General features: G+C 39.3%; 1 protein-coding gene across 15 annotated transcripts in view; it reads left to right on the forward strand.

Annotated features, from left to right (window-relative positions):
* Positions 1 to 15,652, forward strand: part of LOC116426634 (uncharacterized) — a 651,129-nt gene that overhangs the window by 599,120 nt on the left and 36,357 nt on the right. For all 15 annotated transcript variants that reach the window (XM_076369924.1, XM_076369923.1, XM_031975851.2 and 12 more), the window contains 2 exons: positions 5,484 to 5,765; positions 13,424 to 13,538. In XM_076369924.1, coding sequence (XP_076226039.1) covers positions 5,484 to 5,765; positions 13,424 to 13,538 — 397 coding nt within the window. The remainder of the gene's footprint in view (positions 1 to 5,483; positions 5,766 to 13,423; positions 13,539 to 15,652) is intronic.

The raw sequence follows: 15,652 nt of genomic DNA on the forward strand, positions 1-15,652 counted from the left end.
AGTACATTTATCAATTTTCACGTTTTATTTATAATTTCATACACATAAAAGTTAAAATAAATCTCAATGATATGTGAGGAAGCAATGCAAGCAATTTCAAAGGAAATTACAATGTAATTTCAATTAAATCATAGCGTAAAACAAACGATCCCGATATCAATCTTTATCATTATTTCCTTCATACCTTGATTTTCTGGCTGGATTTTCTATACCAAGAGCGGAACATTTAATCTTCTTCTTTTTGCTTCATTAAATATATAATCCAGTCGATCGACGATAATCGCGGCACGCCGGTCGCCATGGCTGCGTTGCAGAACACCCACGACTTTAATTTAAGACTCGGTTGCTTCAATCCCGATAAAATCCGTTTGATTCATGCTGATCGAACGAATATATTATCCCTGCTTTTCTGTCTCATTGTTCATTACGTCTGCGTGCTAAATAAACGCTCGACTATCGATCGAAGTTCAATATATGCATATCGGAGCAATCATACGTATAACCTTCATTCTCGCGGTACTAATTAGTTTTCAACGTTGATTCTTTTCGTGCATTTAAATTAGAAATTTGATACCCTCTTTATTTCACGATTTTCATCGCACAGTGTATAAATAATTACAAATTGTCACTTTGCAATGCTAGAGACAGAAAAAGTTTTTAAGTTCCTTTTCAAAATCGTAAATTAATCGAATTGATAATAATATAATAAAATATATTATAAATATAAAATATAACCGTATTAAATTTCTTTACAAATTTCAGTGAAAAAATATTTAATAAACATACTATAAAAATGAAGAAACCCTTTCCTTAGAAAATTCAAGAAGTGACAAAACAATTACCTAATACCCCAACAGTATTCCAATCTTAATCAACTCTATCAATAACCTAACATCAGACCTTCGTAAGCTCCTAGAACTCCGAAAACTTCGCAATCGCCTCAATACTCCCCGCGAAAAATACGATCTCCTCAAAATTCCTTGGAAAAGCTTCAATCTCCTCGAAATTTCCCTCGAAAACTCGAATAACCTCGAGATTCCCCGCGAGAAGTATAATCACAGCCTCGAAAAGTACCGATCTTCGATTTCCGTGGCCGATTAATTAACCAAACGATCAACATTGCGCCGGGAGTGCCCTTCACGCGCTCCTCCGCGCCGTTTCATTCCTCTCCTTCCGTTCGTTCTCCTTTCAACGCGGGTCCCGGCATTGACTCGGGAGCCCACTCACCGGAAGTACGTTCTCTTAAGTGACAAAAGAGCCGGGGCTCGCACGACGCTCGGTCGTTAAGACTCCGCTTCTGACGATATTCACGGAAGGAGGCTACTCGAAGATGAGATGTGACCCGAAAGAAAAGCTCTTGAAACTCTTTCCCAGTGCTACTGCTGCTGCTCGTAAGGGGGTGGTGGGTAGTTGCAGGTGGTGGGTAGAGGTGAAACTGACGAGGACTCCATTGTGCGGGTGGCTCCGATGCGTCTCACGTAGAACGCACGTGCGGCTGCACGTCTGGAAATCGAGCGTCCCTGTCAAGGAGAGGCTGGCTTCAGCCGAATCACAGCAAAGCGATGATTGCCACGGAGGCGGCGTAGAGACGGAACGATTTACGGGCTGAATGGAAAACTAGAGCGCGCCTCGCGATTTCGCCGCGAGGACTTAACTACGTAACGACACTGGGAAAGAGGAAGAAAGGGAAGAAGAGGAAGATGAAGAAGGAGTTGGAGGCGAGGCCTCGACTTTCCCGTAGATGCAGATAAAGCGGACGACGAACGGAGTAGAGGGTTGATGTTCGATGATTTATTGAAGTATCGAAATCGTCGGCAGAATATCAACCAGTCTCCGATCGTAACAGACAATGCGCGCGATTCGATTCCGGCCGGTCGCTCGCCGAATGTTTGATGTTCGATTTCACCCGGGATTGCTCGATCGTTTCCGGAAACTTCTTCCGCCACCCCGTTCCCTCTTTTTCTTTATTTTTCTTCCTTTTTGTGCGCGTTCCGCGAATTTGTCGCGTAAACTCAACGGTTAATGAATCCCCCATCCACTTTCAGAATCAATCATCTTTGCCGGGTGGCGCGCTTTAAATTAACGCTCCGCGGAATTACACTGAAATTAAATGAAGATTAATTTTCGTTTGAAGCCGGACTCACGGCGGCGCCGCCGCCGGTTTCAATCGGGACGCAATCGCGGGCGGCGGACTGTTTTGTGTCCCGCCGGAATCCCGTGGAATCGGTGGAAACGCGGTGATTGTTGCGACGCGCGTTCGGTGTCCGCGTAACAAATGACCCCGCCGGGTGTAAAAAGTTCCGGACGTAGTCGAACCGCCCCGGGAAATCGATCTTCGCTGAGAATTCTCGCGCAGGAATTCACTCGGACGACTGAACATTCGATATTCGGATTTCTTTTCGCGGGAATATGATCAATCGTGTTGGTTAGGTTTCTTTGTGCGATCGTGGGGATGTAATTACTTGTTCTCTGATAAACAGACACGTAGGATAAATTTCTGTATTCTTGAATATTCTGTGGGCCTGTTTTTTCTGTTTCCATAGTTATTAAAATAAAAATTGATTGTAATTTTTGGGTCCCTCTCTACGATCGTCAGGGTATAATTGTTTGTTGACCGATAAACAAATATGCTGCTTCAGTTTCTGTATCCTTAAATATTGCGTGTGTTTCGTTTTTCTAATTGTGTAATTACTGAAATATAAATATAACTTTAATGATATTTTTTACTGACATTTTAAAGAAATATGTAGATTACATGGAAATGTTAATGCCTTGCGTAAAATAGCTATTTGTGTTTCGAATATTAATAGAATATCTGTATTCATTGCTATCGATATCTGATAAATCATACATCGCTATACCGTGTCACCATAATTAGGCATTACGTACAATAGCATCAACTGAATAATGATACCAAAATTTGTATATCAGTAAGGGATTGATTAAGTTTCACCGAAGCATTAAACAGGAATTATGTGCATTAATATAGTGACATTGTTTATTGTTGTTATGAAATACTAATTAAACCAATTGAAAGTATCACGCTGTAATAATAACTTTATTCATTTTTTAATTATGACATTAACATCTATCAAGTATCTCAAACTATTTTATCAAAATAAATACACCTAATGAAAAATCAATTAAACCAAACCCTTCAAACACTTCACAAAATCGATTTCCATTAAGGTCTTCAAAATTCCATACACCATTCCACCAACTCCACATCCCAATAAATTCCACTCTTCAAGAAAAGAACACAATTCAACTTCACCCCAAATAAGAAAACTACATATCCGTCAATAAAATCCATATCCAAAGTATTAACCAATTAATTAATGAAATCACATTCCCAAATAAGGGAACACAATTCGGATCCTTTAACTCGTCCACGATATAAATGTTAATTTCCCCGGCGAAGATAAATCCCCGTCATCGACGCAGGGTCGCATTTATCATCGAGCCGTTCGGACGCTGTAAAGAGTGGAAGAAGTTGGAACAAATAAGCGCAAAAACACGCGTACATCGCGAATATTCAACCCCTCGACCCAGACCCCCGTGTTTCCCTCGTATACGTTCCAGGCGGATGAAAATTACGGAACGTTATGCCGCGTAACAAGGCGCATCGTTCTCGATCTGTACTTAGCTATTCCGTTTCCTGTCCCCCTCGGACCACCCTGCCACCCCCTCATCGTCCTCGTTTTCTCCGTTAACGTTCACGAAGTTCCAGAGTTGCATCACGCCGCCTCGAAGCAGCCGGAAGAGGAATGGCTTGGCTCTCGAGAGGGCTTAACCGAGGGGCAGAAGGAATTCCGCGTTCCCCGCCCGACCATATTATTATCACGCATCAACCCCCTCCTCCCACAGCCCCCTTTTATCTCGGGAGAATGAAACGACGAAACGGGGAAACGCCGGAAGAAAGAAGCAAACGGTTTTATTAGAATTTTTATTACGTTGCGCGATAAATTCTCGAACAGAGGGGATGCATTTCACGCCCACCCTCTCAACCTCCGCGTTCAAACGTCACGGCTCGAAGAATTTCAATTTTCCTTGTTCCGACGCGAAGTTCGCGCGAACACTAGCAACGGAATTGTTTGACGCATTCTCGTGGTTGGATTTTGAGCGCAACGGTTTTGGAAATATTGGTTTTCGAGATGTTATGTTCTTGAATTTGGAGACCTCGCTGTTTTGGAGTTTCGTTGATTTGGAAGATTCTTTGTGTTGTAAAGTGAAGTTGTGGAAGGATTGATTGATACTGGTATTTTATTGTTACTATCGCCGTTTCTATTGTACACTATAATCGTGTACACGGGACTTTATAAAATTACTTGTATATATTTTTAATCATCATATAAATGAACATATGTAATTGTAATTATACAATAAAAATTATTATATTAATAAGTATAAAATAAATTACTTTCGTAGTGAAAACTACGAAAACTATGTTAAATATCATTAAGAAATGTACAAAACTAGTCTAAATTCTAGGATAACCTAATAAGGAACGATTCCTTATGAAAAAATTAATGAAATGTTGAAATGAAAAATGGAGTCTATTTTTAATTTTTCATTGAAGCTGTCCGTAATTTATCTCGTTGATCGTCTAATGTAATCGCGTGTTTCTTCCACGGTGAGTTCGCGCGTTCATTTTTCCAAAACGCGAAGATAAGGTCCGAGATAAACCACGAAAAGAAAAGTTTTAGACGTAGAACAGCTATACGTTATTTTTTCTTCCTCGTGAACTCTTCTCATCGTTTGATATTTCTTTTAAACGCAAAAAATGAATAATTTTTCGACGTGTTAAAGTAGTCGAGAGCAAAAAGAATGCAACATAAAAGCGTCTTTATCGATGCTGCTGAGGCGAGAACGTTCAATTGAAGTGATTTTCATCGAATATTTTATTTCATGGTAATCGTGTCCTCGAGTACACTCGATTCTTCAGAGTTAAGGAGCGGAGGGCCCTCGACACGCAGGATGTTTCTATTAATCGTTCTACAAAGGTGTCAAAGAAGTGTCCTCGTCCGTTCAAGCTTCGTTAACACCCGTACCGATTAAGTAAAGATCTTTATGGAAATTAAGTTCGTCCCACCTACACCCTACGAAACAGACTGTTAATTGGATATTTCTTTTCGTTATCGAGGGATCTACTGATATTCATTAACTATAAGTCGATTGAAAAAAGTCCTCACAAATTAACATCTAGCCTGATAATATATGTGTTATGATCATAAACTTTCATTAGAAAAACAGAAAAACGCTATTGGAAAAATATATAAATGGTGTCTACGGGAAGAACTCAGAAAAGAAGCTCGGTAGCCAACAAGTTAACTCATCAGTATAATACTTTATTACATTTTATACATTTATTCATCTGTATGCAATTACAAATGCATGAAATTCGTAGGTCACATATAAATATATATTTCTAACGTTGCAACGAAAATTATGTATTAAACGATGATATTACTGTTTGATTACAGCAACAACAGCAACAGGCTCAGCAGCAAGCGCAACAACAGCAACAGCAACAACCGCAGCAGCAACACCAGCAACAGCATCCGCAGGCTAACTCACCGGGGAGCGGAAATGTAGGAAAAAGCAGTCCGTCGCCGGGAAATTCAGCGTCCCCCGGCACTGTGACGGTAACCAATAAAACGCAGACAGAACCGAAACCAGTCGAGTGCAATCTCTGCCATCGAAAGTTCAAAAACATACCGGCTTTGAATGGTCACATGCGACTCCATGGTGGTTACTTCAAAAAGGTAAACTTTCTATCATTTTTAACACTAAAACTCCAATACCTTCCAAAATATGTGAACATTCAAATATTTTAAGTATCAAAATTGTAAAATTATTCATGTCCGAAATTACTTTCAAAATTAAGCTTTTAATTTAACATAATGAACGTCACATAGAAACTTAGAAGAATACATTTCCACTATTTTTGCATGTAGTTAAACATAAATCGTTTTTAATCATCTGTACTTGCACTATTAAACACTAAAAGACTAGTTAACCAAACATCTATAGTCAAAAAGAAAGTTCACATCAATACCTACAAAAATATACTAAACTCAAGTAGCAAATATTTCAATAAACTAAAATATTCAATTCCTCTACATTATGCACGATCGCACAAGTGCGCTAAATATTCCATCAAAACTCATACATATTTCCACTTCGTTCAATCCCGCACCTATTAAGATAACGTTCGAGGTAGGTGATACGGAAGAAACTTTTCCCGGACGAATCTCTTTCAGCGTCCCTATAAACGGCACACCGTTCGTTAAGGCATTTTTAATCAGCGAGGAGTGAGAATTTCGAAGCGACAGGGAGGGGGGACGCGTGGGTGGAGAGAGAACGAGGGTTGGAGAATCGCTGATCTTTCTATTCCAACTGACTGTAACAGCCGAGAGTCTTTCTTGACCTTATTAAGAGGCTCTCTGTTCGGACTTTCCACTCAGAGGGACGGAGAAGCGGGGAAGGATGGGCGCGCTGAAACCGAGCGGATCTTTCCCAAAGATCTCCTACGTTCCTTTCTTCCCTTTTTTCCTCCCTTTTTCTTCTTCATTTTCCGGGGCCGCGACGATTATCGCCAGGAGACCCGCCGCGAAAAAGCACGGTGCACCGTAACCGACCGAGATTTTCATGAAATCGCCGGTTGATTACATTTCAGGCCGCCGTTGGAAGGGGTTAGGTGCGCGGCAGTGGTGCTGGATGGGGAGAGGGCTAAGATTTTCAATGAAATCACGGGTTGATTACACGACGAGGCCGCACGAGTTTCTCGGATTGCGAATTCATATGGAAATGTCGCTGAACCGTGCACGGTTATATAGCCTTTGGTAAACTTCGTGAAATTCTTCTTGAAAATTCAATTTTAGCCCGCCCTGCGATGAAACGCGGTTTGTCCTGCTAGAAACGCGAAAGAGATGGAAGCAAGCTAAGCTGGTCTCTGTGTAATTTTCATCTCAAGACGACCGCGAATGGAATCGACGAAGAATCCGCGCTGCTCGAATCAAAGACGACCTGAATAGGTTTTTCGTCTTGTTTTTCGCTGCGGAGTTGTCGACTGAAGGATAACTTGTTGCTCGGAGCTGCGGGTTTTGTTGAGAAAGTTTGCGAACTCGAATTTATTTTAAATCAGTTGGGTGTTCTTGAACGTAATATTCGAGAGTTTTGTAGAAATGGATGCTCCTCGTTGCAGACACTCTTCAAATGGTTATAAACGTTGACAACAATAAGTTCTCTTTTATTTATCTGCATTTGTACTTGAAATACAAAGCTAAGCTAAATCAAACTGAATTAAACGGACGCACTTTGTAGTTAGAATAATTCTGACGACAATGGCAAACGAAATACTCCAATCGCAACATTTAATTTTCCCTTCAGAACTGCACAAATCCCTTCACAACTCAAATAACGTACTCCCTACTACCAAAAGACTATCTCACCATCACCAATCCTCCATCCTCACACTAAACATTCATATATAACAACTGTCCTCAATTTCCAGCTACTCAAACATTAACATCAAACTAACTCCAACGATCTCAATCCCCCAAAAAGATCAAATTTAACGCACACCTCTCGCCAAACGCCTCGATCAATACACAGTTCCGAAAACTCAATCGCCCCCGAGCTCCCAATCACGATCGCGTTGCGATCTCTCCCCCGATCGCGAGATCACAAAGAGCCCGGAGTTAGAGGTGAGTCGATAAAGCAAAGATTGGTACGGGTAAATGAGTAAAGACACGCGGGGGCTGGGTAGGCGAGGCTAGGTGGCAGGGGGGGGGGGGGGCGGATGGAAGAAAGGTAAGGCGATGATCGAATCCAAATGAACCCATTAACAAGTTCTTTGATTCCGACCAGATCCCCCGGCGTTCCGTGGCGGACCAGAGACGGAAAGGTCGAACGGCTGGCGTGGGAGGGTGAAAAAGTGCGACTAGAAGAAGGAGGAGGCGTGTGGAGGAGGGGCGCCGTCGCGAGAGGCCCTGCGCAAACATTGTCTCGAGCTTTCTCCATTATGTAAATTGAATCTGAACCGGTTACGCCGGGGGTTTTCAGCGGCGCGCTCGTTCCGAGCAGGCGGGAGTTTTCATCGGGGGATTCGGCCGCGTCCGCACGCATCATCCCCCGCGCGGTATCCAGTTTCACGTCCACCGTTCCGTTCATGCGACTGCGTCCAGGTCCATTCATTCTGATCTGTGTACACATTCATATTCATGCTCGCGGGCCAGGGGCCTTTATGGCCGCGGCATGCCTGTTCACGATCGCGTGCATTAGAAGTCCGCTGCGGCCGTTTCAGGGACACGCGGCCCGCACGGACGTCCGCGGTTCACGGCAGAGAATGGGCTCGTGAGTGCATTCGGATTTCTAGCCCGCCACGATGAATGCGCACATTCCCTGGGCTAGGCCGTGTTGGGGGAGATGAGCGTTGGGCTGGTCGTGTCTCTTGGTTTGAGGATCTTGACGTTGGGATGATTTTCGGGATGGTTTTTCGTGGATGAGTTTTTGGGCTGATTTTTGGAACGGTTTAGATATGTGGTTGGGAACCTGGAACTGATATATGGTTGGCTATCTTTTGAACGGCATCGTGGTTTTACCTTTTTTTATTTTAGTGTTGTATCTTATACTTTGTATTGAGTAGAGGAAAGTAATATAAAACTGGTATAAGTAAATAAATGAAACCATAAGACATTGGTTTGATCGATGGAGATTAATGCTAGACATAATTCCAAGTTTTCACGGTAGAATGTAAAATGTAATTGAAATCTTAATGAATGTGGTTTGAAGAGAGAAATACAAGTTAATAGTTATTTTGATTGTTTATTAATATACTCTTCTTATTTCTCCTATCTCCATAAATTATTTTGTAATATGATAAATATAGTAAGTTTGAAGATACGCTACTCACTAGACCACTTGAAGAACAAGATTTTCTTATACCGTTAGGTTTCTGCGAAATGTAAAAATGAAGTTCGGAACGAATTTTTTTATGCACATTCCTGAAAGATATAACATTGTTAAGGTACTTACCTTTTTCATCATCCTACCGGAGAAACATAAAAAACTGAACACATTTGGTCCGTTGAAACGTGGACACTCCGATTCGAGGAATATGTCGGTGAAATTGGCAGCTGCGTCTGGGTTAGGTCGGATTCGTAGGTTGGAAATTGTTGCGCCGGACGAGAGCGGTTTAAGGTTTTGTCGGCTGACGTTACTCGGGAAAGGGGATTAAGGGATTCGTCGACGTTTCAAGTAATATAAAAATGCTCGCTCGGACTGGTTTCAACCGCAGCGAATTTTTTTAACAGAAACGTTTGCTGAAAACGTGGCGGTCCATGCGCCAATGGGACCGATTAACGCTTAATCCTCGAATAAATAGAGCTGGTTCGTTCACGTTTAGAAGATAAATACCGGCAAATTGAATGGAAATCGTCGATTTTATTTGCATAGGTCCTTTTTCTTTTAAACTACGAAGATATTTTTTTAAATGAATTGATTTTCTCTTTTCTACTCTTTCTATGGTATTTGAGGTTAAAACTTCAAAATCCTTAATGGTATTTTTTCTTGCAGAATTTCAATTATACAAGGCACAGAAAGATTTGTTAGATAGTAGAATAGTGTTGGAATTTTTATATCTCGAATGAAGTAAAAATTAGTCGTAAGATAGAAAATTTAATAACGGAATTGAAATATTTCTAGGAGAATCGTTGCACAAACAAAATGTGCTGTATGCAAGTATATTCATACTCGTAGAACACAAATTATGAAAATGTAATATCATTAATATGGTATTCCTCATTATAAAGCGACCGAAGACAGACGATTGTCATTATCACTGATGCCCTGCCAAAACGAAGAAGAGTAGATGTCTCATCAGTTACTCCTCCTTTGTGTTTCAAAGGAATTTCTTTATTTATTTATGGAACGTCTGCCAAAGCTTTGTCGGCGACTGTCTTTACTTATTTCTCTATTGTATGACACCTCATTTCATGTGGCATAGGCATGAACTACCATTTGCACTTAATCAAATAATTAGTGTCGGTTTCAACATTTCAAAGGCTATACTTGTCTTCATATTGAATTTAGCTATTATTTATATTACGAATTTACTACAATTTATATTCTTTCTTTATTATCGAACTTTTTATTACAATAATATAGTGATCCCGAACGAACCCCCAAGTTTATAGTGGGGCTACTATTATTATAGATATTGAAAAGGTGGATCTTCAGTAAAAAGAGAATTAGGAATAAATATATGTATTTAATGAGTTAAGGAAACAATATGGACAACACGTAAAAATACAACTTAATGCCACGAAGGCCAACATACGCTCTCTATCCGATATCACGCACAAAATATTCGTCTCCGCTGTCTTTCACAAAAATGTCCCTCACGCACGCATTCCCACTCGCTTTTAACACACACCCCCATTCGCTCTGTCTTTCTCACCCTTGCACCCTTCTCACTCGCATCTTTCGTCCATAGTCAAAATTCACGCAGTCTCGTACACGCTTTTCTCACGGTCCAGTCGCTCAGTTCCAAACACTCTTCCTCGTATTCTTTCAGCCACTCGAGATTTTCTAAACGCAGTCACACTATTTTCCAAACATCCCGGCGCCGGTCCGTCGCAATACGACGTGGTCGCCCTTACGCACGCACAACAAATCATTCATCTTACAATACTTTAACCTACGCTAAATATTCTAGATACTACAATAATATAAACTACTATATTTTTTATCTTTTCTTCACTATACGTTATACATTTAACGAATCTTGACAACACTTTTCTAACTTTAATATTCTTATATGTACAACTTATATATCTTTCCAGATTTGAACAATAGATATTTCGAAACTAATATCACAAATCAGTATTTTCAGTTTCATTTCCATTTTATTACCACAGTCCATCATCTATCTAAAAACTTCCACAAACTATCAAAGAATTATTTAGGTCGCTATTCAGAATCATTTAGGTCAAACAGTTTCAAACGCATGGAATACCTGGTGCCTCTACATCTATTTATCACACACCAAAATTGTGTTTATCTCCACTACCTCATTTCTGTCAATAAGTTTTGCAGACAGACCTCAACTATATACAAAACAATTTTTTTTATCCCAAGAAAATATTAGATAGTAACTTAAATAACTTCAGTTGCAAATATAAACATGTTCTAATTTTATAAATTAATCCTGACTTATTATCAATGCTGTTTTATGAGCATACCGCTATACGAAACTAATAATACAAAAAAAGAATATCATTCACATATAAATGACACGACTCTCCCTGTAAAACTGTTTATATATATTGTACAAATAGGAATGACGCTAAAAAATTTGCAAAAGAACATATTCGCTTAATCAAATTACACAAATATAACCTGAAAAAAGTGAATCGGCCGTCGAACCAGGATCTAACCATTTTTCGTATAATGCTACCAGCCAATGTATTATGGGTGCAATTAAAATTAACGCGAGGAAAAAAGAAACTCCCTCATACATTACCGCCAAAAGAAATCGACGGGGTCACGGGGGCTGAAATCGACACGAATCGAATTGATGAGTCGGAGCCGGGCGAGCGTCCCGCAATCAATTTCGCGCATTAACGGCTGCCGATCAATATTCATGAAGCGAACGCGGTGTGCCACGTCAAAGACAGAGTTCAATTTCGTGAGAGGTGATATATACACACTCTCCTGCGGCAGTGGGGATGAAAACGGAGGATGAAGCGAGGGGGTGGATGTATGAAGGACGCAGAAACGGACGGCGTACGTGGCTACATATCGAAGTAGCAGATAGGAAATTGAGGAGCACGATGACGATCAGCGATTACCTTGCGCTCACACGCGTTTTCCTTCTCTCTCACCCGCCCTTCTCTCTCCGTATGGCTCGCTCTAGCCATTAAGGGTTGATCAAGATGACGACGTCGCACGTATCAGAGAACGGTGATGCATGGTTCCTCGAAGGGGACGGGTCCCGCGAATGGGGACGAAGATATATACTCGTCGGACGCGGACACGTGCTAATTACCGCGGCGTCCGAAGCCGGGGACAATTAACCCTTCGTTTCATCGGGACCACTAATCCACGCGGCGCCCCCCCCCCCCCCCCCGATCGAAGTATGCTCGCCGCCGGACGCGTTTCCGATTAACGAAATGGCCGGTGATGAACGAGCCTAGGCATCGCCGGACTTCCTGATACGTTGTAGTATAGATAGTGTTTCGAAAAAGAATGCGAATGAAACAGTCTTGAGTTTCGAATGGTTGGTACTTAGATCTTCTGTTGGTCTTCTTTTTGAAACTTCAATTTGTTACTGACGTACATCTAATCTAGATTAAGATATAATTGTTTAATAGTAGTAAGCAAACACCAACAATTAGGAAATGTTAAATCATATTACCTTGTCTAAATTTATGGATCCGGGAAGTTAAATTTTTGAATTCACATTGTGTTATTGTGTAGATTTTATCGAGATTCTGTTTTTGTGTATCAAATTATAGAACTGTTAGCTAAAATTCATGTAGATAAATGGTTAAAGATTAAGAGGAAGGAAGAGTTCAGTAATTGTTAGGTCCATTAATTAGTAATGTATGTTATTATATTAAAAAAGTTCTAGAAAATTGTCAATCTATTATTACTTGAACTTAAAATCAGCATTTACGTAATTTACCACTGTCTTTGATCGTGTCATTTGGTCTCTACCTCAGTCGTTCTCTTTATCTTCCTTCTTTCTCTCTTATAATGTCCGAAATTTTTTATCTATTCCACTTATCTTGGCGCACTTAAGCATGAACTACCTTTTTAATTAATCTTCGAGTAACGAGACGCAGTACAATTCGATCCTAGACGATTTGCAAATTCTGGACGAGGTCAAGAAGAACTCTCTATTACATAACGTAACTTCGTTCCCAATGTTCAACCAAATCTCCAGTTTTAATGAGATTTTCAAAGTTCTGTTGTTTCTGCTATATATCTGGGGAAGGCTCTACTTCTGGACACTTTCGATTTGGTTAAGTCTATCAATTTATTAACCAGACAATTTTTCAATTACAATCACGTAAATTAATTTATAGCTTCTTTTTAATTTAATCGACAACTTTGCAGCTATAAATTTGTGCTAAAAGAAGTTCATAGATAGAAAATGAAATTCTAGAAATTCTCTTTTCGTGTTCTACATATTTAATTATATTTAAATAAGATTATAATAAAAATATGACACTTAATTCTTAAAAAAAAATATTTTCAGGTCACATGACAGTAATTACTATAATATATTATCATTTTGTGTTTATAGGGACTGTGATCGAACTTGGAGACATTAAAGTTGCTTTAAACGTAGCGATAAACGTCTAGAAATATCTCGTATTGCCATTATTAATTAATTAAATTTCAATTATTTCAGGATGCTGAGAACAAGAAAAGCGAGAAGAAGGAGGTCGTCGGGCCGCCATTACAGACTGCGTCTGTCAGTGTGAGAGCACTCATCGAGGAGAAAATTATACAGAAAAGAACAACTGGTAAGTTTTAATTATATTCGTGATGCATAATTACACCCAACGCCTTCAGTTACGTCTGAAAATTTTTGAAAATATAATTAATACAAAAGTGTCTATAATTCTTAAATCTTTCAAAGTCAATTCACAACGTAATTTTAAAATAGAGATATTTTACAGTACGTTTAAAGGAAATCAGAAATCAGAGCACACTTTCATCTTGTCGTATGGCACTGAATAACGACACTGATATAACCGTACCGTCATGTGGAAATTCAAAGAAGTATAGGGTATGAATATAATTTCGATGATTTATGTACTCCAGAACGTATCTCGATTCTGCGATCTCTGTCCCCGTTTCGTTCGCTACCCCGCCCCCACTATTCTTGTCTTTGTCTCATGCATTTTCCTAACTATAATCATAAGGAACGGACCGAGTTATATTAACTGTCAGGTTATGTTCACTTTAGCGTAGATATGTTCAACAGCTAGACGTGTGACATCTGCTTACGTGAAATCCACGTGACAGTGGTTACTCGTTCCAAAATGCTATTGTACACATGCAAATAAATCGTTTCGCGGTTTAAGCTAATTTCGATTCCGTTGGAGCCAAAAACAAATTTATTTACTCAACGATTAGAGGCAGATATAACACATTTTTTACCTATTTTGTATTTTAATATTTGCACGCCTTCCAAATACATTGCATATATAGGATTCTCCTCTGTGTATATAACAGTCACAGTTCATAATATTCTATTGTGTCGAGTTCATCATTGTCTTTTTATTAAAAAATTATTGAAAAAGAAAAGAAATTCTGGACTTTGCAATTTAAACAGCCGCCAATCTGATAATCTTTAATATAAATTATTTCTTTTAGTTCGAGCGACAGCAATAAGCATACTGATTAAATATATTTCCCATTTTTTCGTTTCCGTCTACCCTGAGTGCTCCAATCATTCGCACCGATTTTTAGGACATGTGTTTATTCTGAACAGGGCAATACCGAAAATAAATTAACACTATATAAAAAATTATTATGTATCAGCAATTAAGTAATTAAATAAGTTACGACAAAATTATCAGTTAAATCGTTATTTCAAAAAGATTCATCAAAATCGGTTACTTTTTGCGACGTTCGTATTCGACACGTTGAATGTCGCACGATTTTATACAGCAAAATACAAAAAATGTAAAAAATATAAAACCCGGGTTTTGCCAATTTGACGGGTACTGAATTTTTTAAACATTCTTTAGTAACAATCTAAGTCGATTTTGATTCGTGTAATTATGCGAATATAGTATATTGTAATATTCTGGTTTCGAGACAATCTATTTAAACGAACGCGTAGTTTTCTAGGTAAAAAGGTACAAAGCGTAGAATAAACATCCGTAAATCTAGTGTTAAACCATTTGATTGAATTGCATTATTATTATTACGCGTTCATCTAACTGAATGTCATCGCATTAGGTAGCATTAAGGTAAAGGCACCAATTAAGAAGAATTTCCTGTGTGAACAATAGTAAACGCTTGCTTCTTTATTAAATAGGGAGACTCTATGCGTGAAAATGTTATTTGAACTTTTTACATTATATAACAAAGTGAATTTCTTTGAAATAGTTGAATTACCCAAATTTTATAGATATTTTTGACAATTCAACACTTGCGTCAGAAGTTAACCATCCTTGAAAACGAGAAAACCAGTAATTGACTATGATTAGTTAGTAATTAACCACTTATAGCCAAACCAAAAACACTACAGTCGACTCGGTAGATGCTACAGCATATCTGTCGCGGCTTTACCGAAAGATTATTACTTTTAAAAACCTTATTTCTCATGTTTTCCTGAAAAATGGACAACTACTGATACCAGACCAATTACTGGCGGCTTTATATTATTTATGATATATAAATGTTTCCAAATATTCATCGTTCAATAGAACGAAGTATAGTAATTCGATTTGGTTAGGGGTCACCGGTGACCCCCACGGCATTCAACGTGTTAATTGCCCCCTCAAAAATGCTTGTAACATCGTCACGCGAAAATAGAGTGTCCTCATTCCCGCGGAAGAAATATTAATTCGATCACCGTCTCTCAGGCGAACGCTGAGAACACAAAATTCGCGAGCGCGATTCC

The sequence above is a fragment of the Nomia melanderi genome, chromosome 8, assembly GCF_051020985.1.
Source record: "Nomia melanderi isolate GNS246 chromosome 8, iyNomMela1, whole genome shotgun sequence".
In the NCBI taxonomy this organism is placed as follows: domain Eukaryota; kingdom Metazoa; phylum Arthropoda; class Insecta; order Hymenoptera; family Halictidae; genus Nomia; species Nomia melanderi.